This window comes from Mobula birostris, chromosome 14 (assembly GCF_030028105.1).
Source record: "Mobula birostris isolate sMobBir1 chromosome 14, sMobBir1.hap1, whole genome shotgun sequence".
Lineage (NCBI taxonomy): Eukaryota > Metazoa > Chordata > Chondrichthyes > Myliobatiformes > Myliobatidae > Mobula > Mobula birostris.
In genome coordinates, this window is record NC_092383.1 from 36,314,126 (window position 1) to 36,336,448 (window position 22,323).

The window sequence follows — 22,323 nt, forward strand, 5'->3', positions numbered from 1 at the left end:
CAGGCAGGATAGACAAAGGAGAGTCGGGGATATTTTTACTTGGATCTTCAGAAGGCCTTTCACAAGGTGCCAGACATGAGGCTGCTTGACAAGATAAGAGCCCATGGTATTACAGGAATGATTCTAGCATGAACAGAAGATTGGCTGACTGCAAGAGGTAAAGAGTGGGAATAAAGGTGGCCTTTTCTGGTTGGCTGCTGGTGACTAGTGGTGTTTCACAGAACTGCTACTTTTCACGTTATATGCCAATGATCTGGATGATGGAATTGATTGCCTTGTGGCAGTGTTTGCAAAAAATACAAAGAATGGTGGAGGTGCAGGCAATGTCCATAAAGAACGGAGTCTGCAGAAGGACATGAACAGATTGGGAGAATGGGCAAAGAAGTGGCAGATGGAATACTGTCTAAGGAAGTGTGTAGTCATGCACTTTGGCTGAAGGAGTAAAATTATAGACTATTTTCTGAATGGAGAGCAAATGCAAAAATCAGACATGCAAAAATGAATCAGTCCTAGTGCAGGATTCCCTAAAGATTAACTTGTAGGTTGAATCGGTGGTAAGGAACGTAAATGCAATGTTAGCATTCATTTTATGAGACTAGAATATAAAAATGATGTAATGCTGAGGCTTTATAAGGCATTGGTCAGACTGCACTTGGAGTATTGCGAACTGTTTTGGGCCCCACTTCTATGAAAGGATTCGGTGGCATTGGGAAGGGTCCAGATGAGGTTCACAAAAATTATTCTGGGAATGAAAAGGGAAGCTTCAGATGGCTCTGGGCCTATAATTGCTGGAGTTTAGAATCGTGGGGGGGATCAACTAGATAGTGTGGATGTGGAAGGGATGTTTCCAACAGTTGGACAGTCTAGGACCAGAGGGCACAGTCTTAGAGTAGAAGGGCATCTCTTTAGAAGAGATGAGTAGGAACTTCTTTAGCTAGAGGGTGGTGAATCTGTGGAATTAATTGCCGCAGATGGGTATATTGGAAGAGGAGGTTGATAGGTTCTTGACTAGTAAGTGTTTCAAAGGATACAGGAAGGAGGGATGAGAATGAGGTTGAGAGGGATAATAAATCAACTATAATTGAATTGAACAGACTTGATGGGCTGAATGGCCTAATTCTGCTCCTATGTTTTATGATCACCACACTATTGGAATGATGTGTTTGCCCTGGAGAAGGTGGAGAGGGGATTCACTAGGAAATTGCCTGGAAGTAGAAAGGAAGAAAGGTCAGAGTGGTAGGTTGGGGAATTAAACTGACAGGCAACCAGCTCACAGAGTAGATGGAGAGAGTGGATCTGTGTATCTTAAGGTGTTAAGCAACACACATAAAAGTTGCTGGTGAACGCAGCAGGCCAGGCAGCATCTCTAGGAAGAGGTACAGTTGACGTTTCAGGCCGAGACCCTTCGTCAGGACTAACTGAAGGAAGAGTGAGTAAGAGATTTGAGAGTGGGAGGGGGAGATCCAAAATGATAGGAGAAGACAGGAGGAGGAAGGATGGAGCCAAGAGCTGGACAGGTGATTGGCAAAAGGGATACGAGAGGATCATGGGACAGGAGGTCCAGGGAGAAGGAAAAGGAGGGGGGGGGACCCAGAGGATGGGCAAGGGGTATATTCAGAGGGACAGAGGGAGAAAAAGGAGAGTGAGAGAAAGAATGTGTGTATAAAAATAAGTAACAGATGGGGTACGAGGGGGAGGTGGGGCATTAGTGGAAGTTAGAGAAGTCGATGTTCATGCCATCAGGTTGGAGGCTACCCAAACGGAATATAAGGTGTTGTTCCTCCAACCTGAGTGTGGCTTCATCTTTACAGTAGAGGAGGCCGTGGATAGACATGTCAGAATGGGATGTGGAATTAAAATGTGTGGTCACTGGGAGATCCTGCTTTCTCTGGCGGACAGAGCGTAGGTGTTCAGCAAAGTGGTCTCCCAGTCTGCGTCGGGTCTCGCCAATATATAAAAGGCCACATTGGGAGCACCGGACGCAGTATATCACCCAGCCGACTCACAGGTGAAGTGTTGCCTCACCTGGAAGGACTGTTTGGGGCCCTGAATGGTGGTAAGGGAGGAAGTGTAAGGGCATGTGTAGCACTTGTTCCGCTTACACGGATAAGTTAAGGTGTTAATTGTTTTGTTCAAATCCACCTCAACTTCCCAAATTCTGTGGATGATCTGTGCATGCCTGGCTCCTGTGAATTAGAAAGTCAGGTGAATGAAAACCCAGCAGAATGGTAATGGTAACATCACGTCCTGAACATTCACCATTTTGCCTTTTATCAAAATGGCATCTCAGAATGGATAAAAACATATTTCTATTTGATTCAACTTCTTGACTGTTTTTGAAATGCTGAAAAGCTGTCATCTGTTAAAGTTTCAAGAAGAGCAGAGTTTAATTTAATGATGACTTTCATTTGCTAGATGTTAGGCTGGAGTCGCACAGGACTCTAGTTAGCCCACACTGGAGCAGTTCCAGGCAACACACCTTGGGGAAGATGTGCAGGGTTTGTAGGAACTGCGGTGCACGGTTACCAGATTCGTGATCTTAAAAGGTTAATTATGATCAGAAATTATACAACTCCAAAAGTAATATAAAGGTAATTTAATGATTTCAGGAAGCTAACTGGAACAGATGAGGTAGGCAGAAATAGTGCATGATGTTGGGTTATCCAAGATCAAGGCCGTTGTTTCTAATGTAGACTCAAGCTTTTCTTTGGTAATCTTAGGAAAGCATCTCCATTGCACATGTGGCTGAAATGAGACGCTCTTCTACAACTTTTCCAAGGGTACATTGCTAATTTTAGGTTGCTAGATTAATCAAAGGTACGGAGTGAAGGAAGAACACCACAGACCAGCCATGCTCTTACTAAATCGCAAAAAAAAAGTCTTGAATAGCCAGCTGCTTTTTCTGTCCTTGAACATCCCTGCCTCACTGACTAACCATGCTGACACAAAGCTACCTCCAACTGTTTGTAACTATCCCATAGGACCAACATCGGTGCTGGCCTTCCTCAGAGCTCAGCTGCGGAAAGCTGAGCCTTACAAGCTGCTGAAGATGATTATTGTTGGGCCGCCCCGCCAGGGGAAAACTACCCTCCTCGAGACTCTTAAAACTGGGAAACCTCCACAGCCCATGCACAAAGAAAGTAGTGTCCAAACCACCACCTGGGAGCTTCTGCGACCTGCCACCATCAAGACTAAGGTACCTTTGTTGCTGCTGTATTTCCAGGGTTACGTTGCAAAAACACAAAACTGTATTCTTCAAATCTTTGTTCCTCTAGAAACCTTTTAGGTGGGCTGAGGACTTCCACCCCACTCTCTTTCAGGCCGTGAATTCTGAACCCTCAGTAAACATTGGACAAAGCTGTTTTCCTCATTTCCCCTTGAATCCTTGCATTTCTGCCCCGGTTGCTGTCATCTCTGTCCAGGGAGACAACTGGACCAGGCTTCAGAATTTTGCATCACTCAATTATTGCCCCTCAGTCTGCTCTGTTTTCTTCAAAAAGCCTATCATTCTCTCCTCTATAATCAAAGTTTTCTAGTCATGCTTTTTATTTCCTCTGCTCCCCCTCTAGTTTTATCACATCCTTCCCATGGTGTGGTGACCAGAACTGTTCTAACTATGCTTTTATACAGTTCTAGCAAGAACTCCCTGATCTTGTGTTCATGACCTTACCACTAAAGATCTGTGTCCTTTTGGCCACCTCATTATCAAGGTTCCCTGCTGCCATCGAGGGTCTCTGGCTGTGTACTGCAAGATCTCTCAGAACCTCCGCATGTCTAAACAAGCCCCCCGTCTTTTTACTGTAGTTTCACTTGTCGTGTTTGCTCTCCCCAAATGCATTCCCTTACCAGTTCTCCAGATTAACTTCATAGGCTACTTTTGACCAACCTCAGTAGCAATTTTCTTCCTCACTTTCAACACGCAGCAAATTTTGGTGACGTACGCAAACTTCATAGCCTTTATATTTATGTTCGAATGAAAAATTACCACAAAAGGCAAGGGGGAGGTGCATGCACTGACAGTCATGCTGCTTGATGTCACAAAAAGTTCCATTGATAAACTCCCCCAGTCAATGTCAATAGTGGTGCAGCACCCAAACTTTCTCCACAGAGTTATCTGAAAAGCAATAGTTTATTTACTAATGTAACAACCAGACCTCACTGCTGTTTCCCCTGAACCCATACTGCTGAGGCAGCCAACACTCTGCATTCTTTGCTTTCACTTAGATCCTTGCCCGTCTCCTACCTCAGACACATCCTCATCTATGTGCCTGGTTTGAGGTCAGAGGTCACTGACACCCTCAGCTTCCCATTCCTGCTCACCATTCCACAGGTCCACACTCGAAAAGAGGAGACTGCAGTTATTTTTCCGGCAGCCCACAGGAGCAACCATGCCTCATTCACATACGCTTCCCGAGGGTCCTACCTCATTCACAGCCACTTCCCGGATGTCCTGCCTCATTCACAGCCACTTCCCAGAGGTCCTGCTTCATTCATAGCCACTTCCTGGGGGTCCTACCTCATTCACAGCCACTTCCTGGGGGTCCTGCCTCATTCACAGCTACTCCCCGGGGGTCCTGCCTCATTCACAGCCACTTCCCGGATGTCCTGCCTCATTCACAGCCACTTCCCGGAAGTCCTGCCTCATTCACAGCCACTTCCCGGAAGTCCTGCCTCATTCACAGCCACTTCCCGGTGGTCCTGCTTCATTCACAGCCACTTCCCGGTGGTCCTGCTTCATTCACAGCCACTTCCCGGGGGTCCTGCCTCATTCTCTGTCATTTTCTTCTATTTCTTCTGTTTTTGGGGCTTTACCAATTCTCCCTGCACTACTTCAGTTTGCACACCAAACTTTGTACAGCTCTATTGTTTTGTGCTCATCACTGTATTTAGTTTTAGAGTTATTATTACACCTTTTGTATCTGATAATAAGCCAATTTCAATGTGGACCTTTGCCCCAGAGAACATGCCTCCTGTGAACACTGTTCCCTCAGATCTGTCTGGGAGCACTGTCTCACATCTCCCCATTATTAAAGCGTTCATTCATCCAGTAACAACAGTCCTCTTTGGCTGGAAGGGTGTTGCCTATAAACTGGCCTATCTACTTGAGGACTGCTGCCGAGAGCACTTGGCGAATACTGGCTCTGTGGAAGCTTGCAATAAGTTAATAGTCAGTATCATGCTGTAACGGTCACAATGGAGAGTCACAGTGAGCCCTAACAACACAGTGTTGTGAACGCCGCAACAGAAGACCTCAATCTTTATGGGACTGTCAGTGGTTCAATTTAATATCAGAGAATGCATACAGTATACAGCCTGAAATTCTTACTTTTTGCAGACATCCACAAAACAGAGAAAAGAAAACCCAAAGAATGAATGACTGAAAAACGTCAAACCCCAAAGCCCCAGTCAATGTTCAATGACCTGCCATGTGGCTTCTAACTCCATTGAAAGACACCACTACTGTTTCCAAGCCCATGTTTTACAGAGGGGAGGCAGCTCTCCCCCGTGCTGACGGCACTATTTACCTCTCTGCAAAGCTTCACTGAAGATAGATTATCTGCATGGTATTAAGTTGCTGTTTGTGGAAAATAGCTGCTTGCAATTAAGCTGACTACATTTTAGTAAATATTCAATTTCTGTGAAGTGCTTTTGGGCTGTTCAGAGGTCATAAAAGACATTATATAAATGCAAATCTTTTCTTAAAACTAAAGTTCTAATTTCTGCACTGGTTAATCATCGCAAACTTCTGATCACTCACCTTCTGCCATGGGGAAAAGTCAATGCTCTTCGTTATTTTGAAAGCTTCAATCAAATCTCCCTCAGATATCCCTGCTAAAGGGGCACAGGCCCAGTCAGTGAGAAATCCAAGAGTTTGACCTCCAATCCAACATGTGCTGCTCCAGACTGGGAATAAATTGCCAGTTCAAGTTTAAGCAGAGTATGAGAATATCTTGAGGCTGGACTTAATTCAGCAGAAGTATACTTTGAGTTGGGTTCTTGATAGGGGAAGGGAAGGTCAAGATGACTTCATCCAGTGAGTGAATGACTGTCTCCTGGCAGGGATGAGTGCGGGCTGTTGAGGAAGTTGTGTCTCACCGGAAGGCAGTATGAATCAGGGGATGCTTTGCCCCTTACAATTTCTGCAGAAGTTTACTGGTTTTGCTGAGGATGGTGGTGACAAGTAGCAAAGCCACAGTGCTTATTTATTTATTTATTGATTGATTGAGATATGGCACGGAACAGGCCTCTCCGGTCCTCTGAGACACACTGCCGAGCAACCCCTGACTTAACCCTGGCCAAATCACAGGACAATTTACAATGACCAACTAACCTAACAACTGGAATGTCTTTGGGAGGAAACCCACGCAGTCACGGGGAGAACGTACAAACTCCTCACAGGCAGTGGGGGAATTGAACTTGGATCTCCAGTACTGTAAAGCAATGTGCGAACCTCTATGCAAATGTGCCACTAGTCTTGACCTACCAAGGCCTTGAACCTGCGTAAACTGAAGAGGCCCTGAGCTACTTTGGTTTGTTTCCTCCATTTCCCGCAAGTTCTTGCAGGTCTATATCATTACCTGTGAATACGTGACACCCTTTTTTTTTTTCAAATTGTACAGTCCCTGCTTTGCATTGGTACAGACACTTGCCTCTGGCACCCTGAACAAAATATCAGAGTTTGAATGAGCAACATCAAGAATTTTCATCCGTCAAATGTACGAATAGGCCCAAGTCTTTTGCTCCTTCAGCCACATCCAGGACCAAATAATGAAGGTGAACATTCTCAGAAAGTCAGAGGACTAGAAATTCTGCACCCCACACTCCCAGCAAATTAATGCAAGAGTTACAGAACAACAGTAAATGTAATTGGGTTTGTTTTTGCTCACAATTTCATAGGTGGATTCCATTATGTTTAATGTCTGGGACGTCGGAGGTGCTGCTAAAATGGCCACCGTCAATCAGTGCTTCTTCACCGAGAAAGCCTTTTATATAGTGGTGTGGAACCTGGCCCTGGGAGAGGAGGCTGTGGCAAACTTACAGTCTTGGCTGCTGAACATTGAGGTAAGGATTTGCCATGGGCAAAACTATAAAGGCACTTGCAAGAAGATGAGGTGCCTGAGGAAACCCAGTGCTGAGTGACATGAGGGAAGGAACTAGCACTGTGTTAGACAGAGACACTCATGGCAGGGTTATGGGGAATACAAAGACAGGTTCAGAATCCAAAAATGACGAATGGTATGGGAAAGTGTGTACAGCTGTTATGATCTTGCTCCTTACTGTCTGTCTGCACTGTTTTCTACATTCTGTCATTGTTTTAACTTTGTACCGCCTCAATGCTCCGTGTAAAGAATTGATCTGTATGGATGTTATACAGTGTCTATAAAAAGTATTCACCCCACCTTTCCCTTTGGAAGTTTTCATGTTTTATGGTTTTATAACATTGAACTACAGTGGATTTAATTTGGCTTTTTTGACACTGATCAACAAAAACCTCTTTTGTGTCTAAGTGAAAACAGATCTCTACAAAGTGATCTAACTTAATTACAAATGTAAAACACAGAATAATTGATAGAATATGTGTTCACCCCCTTCAAGTTAGTATTTAGCAGATGCACCTTTGGCAGCAATTACAGCTTTGAGTCTGTGAGGATAGGTCTCTTTCAGCTTTGCACATCTGCACACTGCAATTTTTCCCCAATCTTCTTTACAAAACTGCTCAAGCTCCGTCAGATTGCATGGGGATTGGGAGTGATCAGCCCTTTTAAAGTCCAGCCACAAATTCTCAATTGGATTGAGGTCTGGATTCTGGCTTGGCCACTCCAGGGCATTAACTTTATTGTTCTTAAGACATTCTTGTGTAGCTTTGGATTTATGCTTGGGGTCGTTGTCTTTCTCCCAAGTCACAGTTCCCTTGCAGACTACATCAGGTTTTCCTCCAGGATTTCCCTGTATTTTGCTGCATTAATTTTACTATCTACCTTCACAAGCCTTCCAGGGCCTGCCGCAGTGAAGCATCCCCACAGCATGATGCAGCCACCACCATGCTTCACAGTAGGGATGGTGTGTCTTTGATGATGTACGTTGTTTGACTTACACCAAACATAGCGTTTAGTCTAATGGCCAAAAAGCTCAATTTTGGTTTCATCAGACAATAGTACCTTCTTCCAGCCGACTTCAGAGTCTCCCACATGCCTTCTGGCAAACACTACCGTGATTTCATGTGAGTTGTTTTCAACGGTGGCTTTCTCTTTGCCACTCTCCCATAAAGCTGTGACTGATGAAGCACCTGGGCAATAGTTGTATGCGCACTCTCTCCCATCTCAGGTGCTGAAGCCTGTAACTCCTCCAGAACCGTCATAGGTCTCTTGGTGGCCTCCCTCACTAGACCCCTCTTGCAAGGTCACTCAGTTTTTGAGGACGTCCTGCTGTAGGCAGATTTACAGCTGTGCCATATTCTTTCCATTTCTTGATGATTGACTTAACTGTACTCCAAGGGATATTCAATAACTTGGAAATTTCCTTGTATCCATTTCCTTGCTTTTCAATAACCTTTTTGCAGAGTGCTTGGTGTGTTCTTTAGTTTTCATGGTGTAGTCTTTGCCAGGATACTGACTCACCAGCAGAAGGACCTTCCAGATACAGGTATATTTTTTACTATAATTAATTGAAACACCTTGACAGGTTTTCAACCAAAACAGATTTCCTTTTAACTAATTATATGACTTCTTAAACCAGATGGCTGCACCAGTGATGATTTGGTGTGTCATATTAAAGGGGCCACCTATGCAATCAATTATTTTGTGTTTTATATTTGTAATTAATTTAGATCACTTCGTAGAGATCTGTTTTTACTTTGACACGAAAGAGTCTTTTTCTGTTGGTCTGTGTCAAAAAAAGCCAAATTAATTCCACTGTGATCCAATGTTGTAAAACAATAAAACATGAAAACTTCCGGGGGGGGGGGGGGTGAATAATTTTTTAGGGACTGTACAATATGGTCTTTTCACTCGGCCTCAGTACATGCAACAATAATAAGCCTATTCCAATCCCAGTTTAAAAGTATGAGGACTCGTGCACAGCTCTAAAGATTTGGGATCTAACTCAACCTCTGATGCTGTAAGTGTAGAGTTTTCACATTCCCCCTGTGACTGTGTAGGCTTCTCTGGTTTTCTCCCACATTCCATTGTATTCCAGTAGGTGAATTGGCTGCTGTCAGCAGTGCCTTAGTGTGGATGAGCAGCGGAAGGGTTTGAAAAGTGAGGTGTGTGAGAGAGAACAAACTTCAGAGCTGAGAGCCAGCATTGACTCACTGAATCAAATTACCTTGTTCTTCACTCTAATAAAGGTTCAAAGTACATCTATTATCAAAGTATGAATTCATTATACAACCTTGAGGCTCGTCTCCAAACAGGCAGCCACGAAGCAAAGAAATCGTGAAAAAAAACATTAAAAAGAGGACATCCAAACGCCCAAAGTGCAGAGAGATTAAAAAAAACAAATCATGCAAACAATAAACGCAAGCAAATCGCGTTCTGAACTGAAGTCCACAAAGAGACTCTGTACACAGGCCCTTCGTTTAGCGCAGAACCAAATAGTGGGCTGACCCGGCCCATCCCTCGCCTTGGGCCCAACACCCTGACCTTTTCCGATTCGGCCCAGTGCCTAAATTGTCATCCAAGCATCAGGTTCAGCTGCTTCGATAAACTCTGGGGCCTGGGCCTCAGCCTCTGCCTCGATTCAGCCTGTACCCACCCTTTCCAATTCGGCCCAGTGCCTAAATTGTCGTCCAAGCATCGGGTTCAGCTGCTTCGATAAGCTCCGGGGCCTGGGCCTCGGCCTCTGCCTCGATTCGGCCCCGCTTCGATTTGGCCCAGTGCTTAAATCGTTGTCCAAACCAATAATAAGTATTTAAGTAAATCTAAATCAAGATTGATTAGCTATAAGCACAAAAAACTGTGTGGGAACAATAATATAATAACAGTTATAAAAATACCTTTTAAAATTCGTGCGGAGTGAATGCTTAATGCTGACAGATGCAGAGTATTTGGTAAAGGTTCGGAGAATGAGAAATGGGAAATAACAAAAGAGAATGCTAGAAATACTCAAGAACAATGCCCAAAAAGCTGGATGAACTCCGCAGGTCAAGCAGTATCTGTGAAGAGAAATGAACAGTCAGTATTTCAGATCAAGGCTCTTCATCAGGACTGGAAAGAAAGAGGGCTAGGAATGCAAAGGTGGGGAAAATACTCAGATAGGCAGCTTCTGTAACAGGTTAATGCCTCAGTGGAATACTTTTTAATACCTGCCATATCCTTTTTTCTCAGTAAGTGCAATCGTGAACAATAGCCAGATCAGAAACGCTGATCAAGTCAACTATTTCCCAAAGAGAGCTCTGATAGGCCAATCAGATGGTTCACTGCTGCTCAGTGATAGAACACAAAAAAAATTGTATGTACCATTAAGAAACCCACTCAGAGGAAACCATCATGTTCTGCGGTTCATTATTACACTTTTTGAACCTCTTACTTAGTGAATGTCAACTTACAGAAACTAGCTATTGCCAGGTCCTGTCTTGCGAAATTAAAATCGGGTTTCCCCCAAATGAGGAGCTTAATTTTAAGGCCACCCTTATCCTTTTCCACAACCATCTAGACATCTGCAGAGATGTGCTCGTTGTCTCCAGAAAGCTATCACTTTGACATTGCAACTACTTTGGATTGGATGAGTTGGGCCAAAGGGCCTCTTTCATTCTCTATAACCCTAATCATGCTCTATGACTTGTCCACTTACACTCCCTAAAATTGTGTAGGTTCAGTACTGCCTCTTCTTTTATTGGACTGTCTGCATACTGCCACAAAAAATTCCCTTGGATGCATTCTAACAAAGTACTCTATCTGTCTCTCTCACTTGTCTCTTTGCCTTTCTGTTCTCTGTTAATCTTTTTGCTGTTGTTTTCCTTTTTGCCCTTTGACTTCCTAAGAAGTTCTTTATATATCTATCTCTTTGCTCTTTCTTTGTTCTGCGGAATGTTTTTTGCATTTGTTTCCATTCTGTTCTTGGTTAATAATGTTAGCGGCAGGATAAACACTAAGCCTTCACGGTTTTTTTTTGTGGATGTGTTTTGTTTAAGGCCAAGGCTCCAAACGCCACTGTGATTGTGGTCGGAACTCATCTGGATTTGATTGACACCAAATTTCGCACGGAGAGGATTGCTACACTGCGTGCGTACATCTTGGCATTGTGTCGCTTCCCCTCCGGACCCAGAGCCAGTGGGTATCCTGACATCAGTTGTCGGAATTTACAGTGAGTCAAATTGCTCTTATATTGTGTTTCAGCCATGTACATTCAGGATCACAGAATGTCTATAACATCAAAAGAGGCCATTCTGCCCTTAATCCACATCCTATACACAATTTAACCACCTATTCCCATTCTGTGTTCTCTCCCCAGAGCTTTCCAAATTCTCACTTTCCACTATTTATCCAGTTCCCTTCAGAACATCACAGTTAAATCTGCTCCCATATTCAAGGCACTAGTGATTTGCTCTGTGAAAATATTTTTAAATTGTTCATATCCTTTCAATTCTCTTGCTGATCCTCTTCAATCTGTGCCCCCTAGTTTTTGACACCTTGTAGGAGCAAACTGAAAGGTCACAGAGAGATGGTGTTCAAAATAACGGGCGATTTATTAAACACTGGTGTGTACCAGGAGACTAGTCAAAGCTGAGCATGAACTTAGTACAGCCTTTGCATTCTCAGTTGATGAGATTGCCAGTAAAACTGCATTTTGACAACAGAATGGTGGCTACAGGAAGACCTAATTAAGTACCAGACTACATCCCGATTACTGAATAAAATGACTATCCACAAATCTAACAGAAAATCCAATTTTCTTTTACGATGGGTGCATGCTGTAGCATATGTAATTAAAACTTGGTTGTCATCGCTGCTGTATTCCACATCCAATACACGCGTACAATCCACGTCCCTATTTACGAGTTACGACTCTTTCCCCTATGGCAGTCTCCCCTTTGGGCCCTTGGCCTAGAAGACTAAAGCCCTACCAGTACCCTTTGTTCGGCTGGCTAAAAGACCATTCCCCTAACACCATTGTTTTACCTGCCATCACAGCCCACGCACTAGAACTACCATGTGACGGTAATTAAAACAGTGAGCTGTACAGCAGCAATAACGTGAGAAACAATTCAAATCCAGGGATAGATCTGTACATTCAAACCCCAATTCCAAGCACTGTCCCAAAAGGAGGAACATTTCAGCCCTGTTTTCGTGATTCATTATCCTTTTGGACAGTGGCCATTTCCTCTGGGATTAGCTTTTTCAAATCGGCAGTAAAATGTGGAATGTCTGGTAGTTTTGTGGCTGCATATTTCCATAAACAGTAAGCTCCAGTGTCCCTTCTGCAGCTGTCTTCGAAAAACTCTGCCCCGCAATCGTTAATTTGGTCCTAGTGTCACAGGTATCCACATCAGAGGCAATTGGACTACATTGTAACTGCCTCTTATAATGTGCTCCTGCTGATTTTGTGATGCAGTAGATGTTGTTCACTGAAGTATACTTCAGGAAGGTTTTGTTATTAACAGGCAATATGGACAGGGAACAGTTATCACATTCAGTTAGGCCTGTTTGTACTGTCCTGTTTGGATATGGCCAATGATTCCCCCTTGTTGACAACGCATCAAATTCACACCCCAGCCGGGACTTGTGTAACTCAATTGCATAGGCCAGCGGGTTGCTTAGAGATATTCGAGTTCCCTCTTGGTATTTCCCGACATTATGAGCTCCAGTAAGAGGGTACAGCTGATTGTCACCATGTCGGGGAACGTGGAGGACTGCTGCTACACACAGCGGACCAGTCACCAGGGACATGGTTCGTCAGAGTGAGATCTCGACTGTGGCACGCGGACACCTCCACCTTCACCCACCCATTCTTTCAGCCGGCTGTCTGATATCCAGTGCCCTCTGGGACTCAGTGGCCTTCTAACTGTAGAATGGTTGGGCCGACTACAGGCAAGAGCCAGGCAACATACGTTATACAGACCACATTTTCATCACAGCATCGGGTGTCACTGTTCACCCTATCAATATATTTATATCCTTTAATGACAGCAATAACTGGATGGTTTCCAGCTCCAAATCAGCCCCTTTTCCTTATTTTTTCCCAAATCGCCATCATTTTGTTCTGCGATCCCCTTCAACTTCTGCTGAAAGGAACTGATTTGCATATCAATTTCTGTGAAATCTGAAATACTGATTGTGGACACACCCATTGAATATCCTCCGCCTAACAACTCCGTCAAGCCCCTTTATCCTTCTCCACCTTTCGTCCTAAACTGAGTACAGATGACTTGCCTGTAAACATTGGAAAGGCAGATTGTGCTGTCCCAACGAAAACTAGAGGTTAGTAAGGCAGTGAAGTTAAAAACGACCTGTGCATGTCTGCAGCAGCTACTAGAGTAACCCTTCCACTCATTTCTTCCAATACTAACCCTACCCCACCTCCCTTCGAGACCCTCTGGCTCCTGCTACACTGTGGTGTTCTTGTGGTAACAGGGTCCCCAGACAGAGCAACCTTGTTGCCATACTGTACAAGATTCATTGTCGCCCATAAGTAGGGTTGCTAACTTTCTCACTCCTAAATAGGGAACAAAAGTAGCAGTCAAATACGGGACACTTGTGTTTACCCCGAGAAAGACTACCATGACCATGAAGCCTTGCGCAGGCACCTGTGTGCGCATGCGTGATGTGTGCATACATGACGTGTGCATGCGTGTATATGCCGATTTCTTTTCTACAAATCGGTTTTGGCTTAATCTTCCCGATTCTGTTTTTGGTTCTTGATCCTCCAAAAAATATCCCGCATGGAATTTAAACTAGAGTTAAGTGAAACTACACTGTACATACATTATTTCTGCTTTATATAAGCTGTGTATTTATCATATCATTCCTGCTTTTACTATATGTTAGTGTTATTTTGGGTTTTATGTGTTATTTGGTATGATTTGGTGGGTTATTTTTTTGGGTCTGGGAACGCTCAAAAATTTTTCCCATATAAATTAATGGTAATTGCTTCTTCGCTTTATGCCATTTTGGCACGAAAGGTTTCAGAGGAACACTCTACCTTAGCAGGGGAAATACAGGACAAGGGCGGTCCCATATGGGACAAACCAATTTAGCCCAATATACAAGATGTCCCAGTTACTACGGGACAGTTGGCAACCCTACACATAAGTGTGAATGGTTCATTAGGCCCGTGTCTCAGCGTGACAGATGTTATCGCAGGATCCCCTGCGATATAAAAATCTGATTATAAAAATTATTCTGAGAGTAGTTTGTCATGCTCCATGTTTATTGTTCCTGTGAAAGTATATTTGTGTGGTTAAATCATTCCTGCCCAAGATATTGGTGCAGGTGGGACCGGTGTTTTTGCTTGGACCCTTCCTTAGTTATGTCCATCTAGGTTGTAGTCCCAATTTTGTTGGTACAACATTACCGTACCTCATGTTCCATGCAGATTCTCCTTCACTTGGACTTTCTCATGCTCCCAGTCTCGCATTCTCTGTCTATCAATGACTTCTCTTTTCAGATCAAGCAAATGAGTGAACAGCTCCTGTACAAACCAGTCCTTACTGTTGCAGTTCTCCAGTCCTGTGATCACAGCCTCCGGGTTGCAGAGCCCGGCCTGTATCAGTTTAAAAGGAGTAAGTCGTGTCGATGAATAGGCCTCACTCACCATTACAACAGGACTGCTGGCAAGACCCTTGACCATCCTCCATTCAGACCAACTTTCCCCGTCCTCCATTCGGGCTTTCGTTAGGCTCCCGTTTTAGGGGTGCAATTCATAGTTTCACACGTGACAGAACTCCGAGGTGGGTGTGGAAGGCTTGATTAACCCTCAAGCAACATGCAAGGCTCTTGATCGCTTTTCCAGTCAGGTGTGTCCCCGATCCAAATCAAGGCAGGCCAGTACTCCCTGCCTGGGTGTTACCTCCTCAGCCAGCACACGGGCTACCATCTCGGCACAGAAATGCTTCCACACACCTGATGAGATTGTCGATTACCAGGAAATTCTGCTTACCAAAGACTGGGATAATGTCCGTCTGAAGTTATTCCCATGGACCTTTAGGCCAAGGCTAATGACCTCATCATCGGCCCTGAAACTTGAAGTTCATGAATCTTGGGTGTTGTCTTGGCTGCAATCCACATCTTTACTTTATCAAGTTTTCTGTTCCAACCATGGGTGCACACTCGAGCACAAATAGTGACTGGAACTCTGGTATCATTGCTGCTGCAGTCCATGCCTCTACTTCTGTCTCCAGTCTGCTTGTTACCACGTTGGCACCATCCACATCCCTATTTACTAGATACTCCCACACAAGCCTGTCACTACTTGTAAGGAGTTTGTACATTCTCCCCGTGATCGCGTGGGTTTCCTCCCACAGTCCACAGACGTACCGGTTGGTAGGTTAAGTGGTTATTGTAAATTGTCCCATGTTTAGGTTAGGCCTGCTGGGCAGTGCCGCTGGAAGGGACAGAAGAGCCTATTCTGACTTAAATCTCAGTAAATAAACAGATACACCTACACCAATAGGAATAGTTTTGATCTAATGCTCAGGATCTTAATCTCAAGATCTTTGATCCCCTCACAACGTTCCGAGGGGAGCAAATCGAGCTTCTCCGATCAAACCACATAAAAACGACCCTCGTTCCTATAAATTATTTTGGAAAATCTCGCCTTAAAGCACTTTAATAAAACTGAAGCTGCAGGAAACACTCAGCAGGTTAGGCAGCCTCTATGGAAAGAGAAACGGTTAACGTTACAGAATAAAGAGGTTCTTGGGCCACAGCGTAACTGGCTTCTGTGCTGTTGTGTTCTTTGTTTATAAAGTCCTGGATCCAATCTGCTTTTATAACCACTTTCTCGGGACTGGCCTGCTGGTTCCAATGATCTGTGCGCACGTACTTGCAAGCTCTTTCTTCTTAAAGAAGTGTGTCCTTTGGTGTGTATCGGTCTAACGTGATAGCCCAATTTTAGGTATTTAGTTTTAGTCCTCAGTGGATCCCGAATGAGCGTGTAAACTTCGGTTCCCTTCCAGTTGCTACCCATGGCATTGCGGTGCAGAATTTCAAGTGCTGTAGTGTAGTGCTGTGTCTCAAAAAAAAAAGTCAAAGTCTGTCCGGAGCCTTTGTGACCCGTCAGGCCAGTGTTTATGCCAGTTTCTGTGGCATGAAGCAACTGAGAGTACGAGACTTCCCCCTCGGATAGGACGCCCGCAGCATTTGCCATTAACATTTTCAGCTGGGTGGACTGGAGCAGTGTGTGGTTAAGTGTCTTGCTCAAAGACACAACACACTGCCTTGGCCGAGACTCAAACCCATGACCTTCAGATCGTGAGCCCAATGCCCTAACCACTTGGCCACATGCCACATTAGTGCTGTGCCTGCCAACACATTAATGTTTGCTCTGGGTCACATCCCTGGGCTTTGTGTTGCTGTTCCACACCTAACTGTTGGATTTATTGAACTCCCAATTTGCTCCCTGAGTTTAATTTCACAATGGTTCCCATCCTGTCCGAGCTTTGCTCCCCCAGCTGTAGTTGTAGTTTCCTCCTCACTTGGTGGGATTACCAGTGGCATTGACAACAAACAGTTTTCTAATGAATTGGCTGGAGACTCATTTTGTGTGGAATCCAAAAGCCAGGAAAAATAAAAATGCTTCTTCCTTCTCTCTGTGCTAAGTTGTTAAAGGCACAATGCTGTTCTTGATTTCCTTCTAAAAAGGGTGTTCTGTGTGGAGAGTGAGCATTTGAGGATGATTCAGGTCAGGGTCAGATTCCAATGATCACTGATCAGTTTTCTGTGGAAAGAAACGGGACAAATTTCAAGGTTGAATTTAAAAGTACTGGTTATTCTTGTAATTGTAAAGAGGAGGCTGAGACATCAATAGGTTCAGGTGCCAGTGAGCTGATCTATATGTTGTTTCCTGACGGACTCTAGATAATTTATAAAGTGTGTGGAGAGTTAATACTTAAAGTGTAGAAGGAAGTTATGTGGACAGCACTTACTAAGCTCTGTTCAATATAGATTGGCACTTCCTGGATAAAGGACTACCTGATTGGCAGACCACTGTTAGTTTGGCTTCAGAGTTGTGTGTTAGATGTCGCTGGGACCCCACTGGGGACCGTACTGGCTCCCTTTCTGTTTACCCTGTATACCTCAGACTTCAGAGTCATGTCATCTGCAGAAATTCTCTGATGGCTCAGTAATAATTGGGGGGGTGTATAAAGGAAGTACAGGAGGATGAATACAGGGCCCTGGTGGAGGACTTTGTCGAATGGTGCAAGCTGGATCATAGGCAGCTCAACATCAGTAAGACAAAGGAGATGGTGATGGACTTTAGTTAGACTAAGCCTGCACTGCTCCCTGTTACTATTGACGGTGAGGACATAGATGCGGTGAGGACCTACGAGTACCTGGGGGTACACCTGGATGACAGGCTTGAATGGAGCAGCAACGCAGAGGTTGTGTACAAGAAGGGCCAGAGTTGCCTCTACTTTCTGAGGAGACTGAGGTCCTTTGGAGTATGCAGGCCTCTCCTTCACATGTTTTAACAGTCTGTTGTTGCCAGTACAGTCTTCTATGTGGTGGTGTGCTGGGGCAATGGCATCAACATGGGTGATGCCAACAGGCTCAATAAACTGATTAGAAAGTCTGGCTCTGTTATCGGAGTCAAACTGGACACACTGGAGGCTGTGGTAGAACAAAGGGACCCTACGGAAAATCCTGGTAATTCTGGACAATGTTTCTCACCCTCTGTATGCCACCTTGGCTGAACAGAGGAACACTTTCAGTAATAGACTAAGACAACTGCACTGCTCTAAAGAGTGCTATATGAGGTAATTCTTGCCCTCAGCCATTAGGCTCTATAATGAGTCAACCTATAACCGGGGAAGTGAAGACCCCCTCCTGTTTACTATTATTAACCTCTGTTTACCAGAGCTCTGTTTGAGCTCTGTTAGGCTCTGTTTACCATACCCTGCTTTCGCAGACACCCTGTGCAATACTACCATCACCTTATCTGGACAGTGTGAATGTGCACCCATTACTGTATAATATTACGGTAATTCTTACACTACCATCTTAGCCATGTGAACTTGCAAATCTTGTAAACTTTGACTTGTAAATCCTGTACATCTTATTTTTAAGGTAACTTATTTTTTATTTTTTATTCTTTCTTACTTCTCCTAATATTTGTATATCTGTGCACTTGTTATGCTACTGTGACACTGTGATTTCCTTTGAGATCAATAAAGTATCTAGCTTTCTCTCTGAAAAGTGGTTGAGTTAGTCTGTTGCATTAGCCCGCACACGTTGATAGCTGCTTATGCAACTTACAAAACCTGGTGCTTTTAAATATTCCAATGAAGTCTTTCTCAACCTCCTGTGTTACAAAGAAAGCAGCTACATCCTGTCCAGGATCTATTCAGCAATAGCTGACAGCACCCTGGCACATCCCTGCCCTCTGTCCTGTGCAATCACATCTTGCAAATTTCACCGAGCAGCAGCTTGTAAAATTATGAGAGGCATAGTGGACAGCTGGTATTCTTTCCCCTGGGGTGAAATAGGTAATACTCGAAGGCATGCAGTAAGGGGGAGAGGGAGAGAGTTTAAAGGAGATGAGCAGGGCAATTTGTTTTAGACACAGAGTGTGGTAGGTGCTTGGAACACACTGCCAGGGGTGCTGGTACAGGCAAGTACGATAACAACATTAACAGGCTCTTAGGGTAAGTGTATAAATGTGTAGCGAATGGAGGGATGGACAGTGAGGGGAATGGAGAGATATGGACATTGTTAGAATAGTCAAGGTTAGTTCGATGTTTAGCTGAGGCCTGTTCCTGTGCCTCACTGTTCTATGTACTATCTTTTGTGTAATTTAATGACCAGGACTGTGCCTGATAACTTTGTTCCAACTGTTTACTCTATAACTTTTCCTTGCAGTGAGTTATCGTGCAAAACATTGGATGGGCTGGAAGGTCTCCGTAGACTGATCTTCCAAGTTGCTTGCGGCATGAGGGACACAGGGGGTGTAACTACTTCACAGAAGTTAGTTGGAAGATTGGTAAGTAGTTGCTTTGTATAATGACTGAGGAAGTGGAGCATGTGGTGGAAGCTGAAAACTACCAATGCAGGGCTATGGCCCAATCTTACAGTCTGTGTAAAAGCCACTTCTTTCTAACAGTAAAATGCGCTGCACTGTTTCAAGCACCGTCCAGTTTGTTGTGCAATGATCTTATTCAGTAATCTGAGGTAAACCTGACCTGGTTGATTGTGTTGTGGCAAAGGGGGTTGTCTGGAGATTTTGCCCCACCTCTGAGTTAATGCATCTGTATTCAGGAAGAGGATCAGCCCCTGGGTTCCCAGATTCACAGTGAGGTGAACTACACTGATTGGCCCATCACACTGTTCAATCATAGGCTCTCGGTGAGGAGAGCTACACTGATTGGCCCATCATGCTGTTCAATCCTAGACTCACAGTGAAGAGAGCTACACTGATTGGCCCATCACACTGTCCATTACTAGACACGCAGCACGGTGAACTACACTGATTGGTCCATCACACTGCCCAATCCTGACTCTCAATGAGGTGAACAACACCGATTGGCCCATCACACTGTCTGTTACTAGGTAACTGGAAGTTATTTACATGGAACTTCTTTCACTTTGTGTTTGGCGTGACGATAGTTGAGCTCTTTCATGCCAGTGACACGGGAATGGAATTCCAGTGTAGGAACATAGTCAGATTCTTGTTTCTCCACTCTGCCATGGAGACAATTGCAACAACCGATGAATGAACGTAAGGTTTATTAGTACAACTAGCACCTTGATATACCATGCCAGGGTTACTTACTCACTGCTATGTGCTATGACTTGTATCTCTTTGATCTCTTTGTAAAATGCCAGATGCCAACAGATTATGTGTGTGTAGTGGGGGTGGGGGCAGAGGGGGGTGGAGTAAGGAAGGAGTGTAGAGGTCACAGCTCCCACCTCCCTCCCTCCCCACACTCTTTTCATCCAGGTAGACCTTGATTTCATCTTTGTAGAGATGGAGAATTGGAAGAAGGTCCCTTTTACCAGGTTCAACGCTGCACTGCTGCAGGAGGCAATGAAGTGGATGCCTGTTCCATGGAGATACAGGCAGCATCTCTGTCCACTCTCAGGATGTCTAACCGAAGCTCTGCTGACTCTCCTGCAGCAGCACCTTTCTACCTAGAGAGAACAGAGGTGGCACGCGGGAGCATCAGGAACTAGATCTCTATCAGAGACAGCCTTCAGTTCTCTCCCGTAACCTAAACAAGGAAAAGGTTAGCTTTAGTTGTCACATGTTCTTTGAAACATAAAGTCAAATGTGTCAACACAGTCCAAGTATGTGCTGGGGGCAGCCCACAAGTGTCGCCAGGCTTCCACATGACCATAACTTACTTACCAATAGCTAACCCATAACTTACTAACCAATAGCTAACCCATAACTTACTAACCAAAGTCCATACGTCTTTGGACTGTGGGAGGAAACCAAAGCACCCAGAGGAAACTCAGGCAATCACAGGGAGAATGTCCAGACTTAACCCTGACCCTCTTGGGCCATGACTGTGCAGTGAGAAGGCTCCCTGGGGCTAACTTTGGTCGTTCAATGTGGACGGTTGCTGTCTACACAATAGAAAGGGAGCAGCCTGGTGAGAGCCACAGCCCAGAGCACCGTCTTCAAACCGATCTGGGAGGACATCACAAAGGGTGCACTTTAGAATATTTACTTGTTATCTATTAATATACTCCACTTCATTTTCATTTATCATTAGCTGCAAGCTGCTAATTAAATGCCTTTTGGTTATTCCGTTCTTGAGATTACAGTGACGGGTGTACATGGAGTAAGAGGTGGTGAGTGAGTCTCTCAGTGTCTCTCATGGGAACTCCTGTGGATCTAAAGTTCCCTCATATGTTCTAAGTTCCCAAAAGCATAAATTCATTCTATCTCTGTCTCTGTCTCTCCCTCTCCCTCTCTGTCTCTCCCTCTCTCTGTCTCTGTCTCTCCCTCTCTCCCTCTCTCTCCCTCTCATCTCATCTCTCTCTCTCTCTCGTCTCATCTCTCTCTGTCTCTCGTCTCATCTCATTTCTCTCTCTCTCGTCTCATCTCTCTGTCTCTTGTCTCATTTCTCTGTTGCTCTCTTTCTCTTTTTCTTTCTTTCTTTCTCTTTCACTCTCTTTCTCTCTCTCTTTCTCATCTCATCTCAGCTGGTCCTCTTGGACAAGCGACGCGGCTGACTGTAACATCGAAACACCAAGCTATTGGTCTCCCCTCTCGTTATGTTCGGAATGATATCTCTCTCCCCCTCGCTGGTGAGGAAGAGCTTGTCTGAGATGTTGAAGTGTTGGGCTGGACAGAAGTTTCTGATGGGCTCTAGATCATGGCCTCTGGGGGCTTTGCTATTGCTTGTGGGGTGGGGGTGGGGTTGTTGCTTTTGTTATGGTTTGTGTGTGGGGGGGAGGGGTGCCTTGAGGTTCTAACGTTGTACGTCATTCATTCCTTGGGGACTTTTTTTCTGTTTTGTGGATGTCTGTGAAGAGCAAGAATTTCAGGTTGCATACTGTGTACATTCACTGATATTAAATTGAACCGGTGCTGTGGGTCACCTTGTGATGTCATTGAGAGCTGGCATCTAGGGCGAGCATCCATTCCCTCTTCATCAGGTGCCATTGTGACAGATGGGATCAGTTTGGGTGTGGCATGTATGTCTGACCAACAGATACCATCCTGATGCACCGTGTGGTCAATACCCCTTAACTTGGGGCCAGATCTGGTGAACCACGTATAGACAGTTTATCACTGCAACCAAAGTCAGTGTGGTCTCTGCACACGTTGGGACAGATGGTTGGAACTACTGCCCAGTTTTCTTGGATTGTAACCATTCCTAAACGAAGACGAGCTATGAACAAGAGACCCTTTCTGTCTGCTCGTTGGGAATGAATGGTGAGAGAAGTGGTGCTGAAATGTGAAACTCTCTGAGGAAAGGTCCATTGCATTAGGTTTCCAGTTTCCAGTTGGTTTCCCCCTCGTCCTTATCAGGCAACGATGAGGAACGTGTGCAAGTTCTGTCTGGTACCTGCCTGCAAATCTCCCAGTACCTTAACTTCCGAATCATTTGATATTCTTGTCATTAGATCCCACTTGGGATGAAATGTGCTGCCAGTAATGCAAATACCGGCATTGATATCCAAAAATCTTTGAGTCCCTTAGCTCAGTCCCATTACT

The 22,323-nt window shown here is 44.6% G+C and overlaps 1 protein-coding gene across 5 annotated transcripts in view; it reads left to right on the forward strand.

Annotated features, from left to right (window-relative positions):
- lrrk1 (leucine-rich repeat kinase 1) overlaps window positions 1-22,323 on the forward strand; it is a 209,902-nt gene that overhangs the window by 112,575 nt on the left and 75,004 nt on the right. For all 5 annotated transcript variants that reach the window (XM_072278376.1, XM_072278373.1, XM_072278375.1 and 2 more), the window contains 4 exons: window positions 2,982-3,196; window positions 6,898-7,062; window positions 11,132-11,304; window positions 19,017-19,137. In XM_072278376.1, coding sequence (XP_072134477.1) covers window positions 2,982-3,196; window positions 6,898-7,062; window positions 11,132-11,304; window positions 19,017-19,137 — 674 coding nt within the window. The remainder of the gene's footprint in view (window positions 1-2,981; window positions 3,197-6,897; window positions 7,063-11,131; window positions 11,305-19,016; window positions 19,138-22,323) is intronic.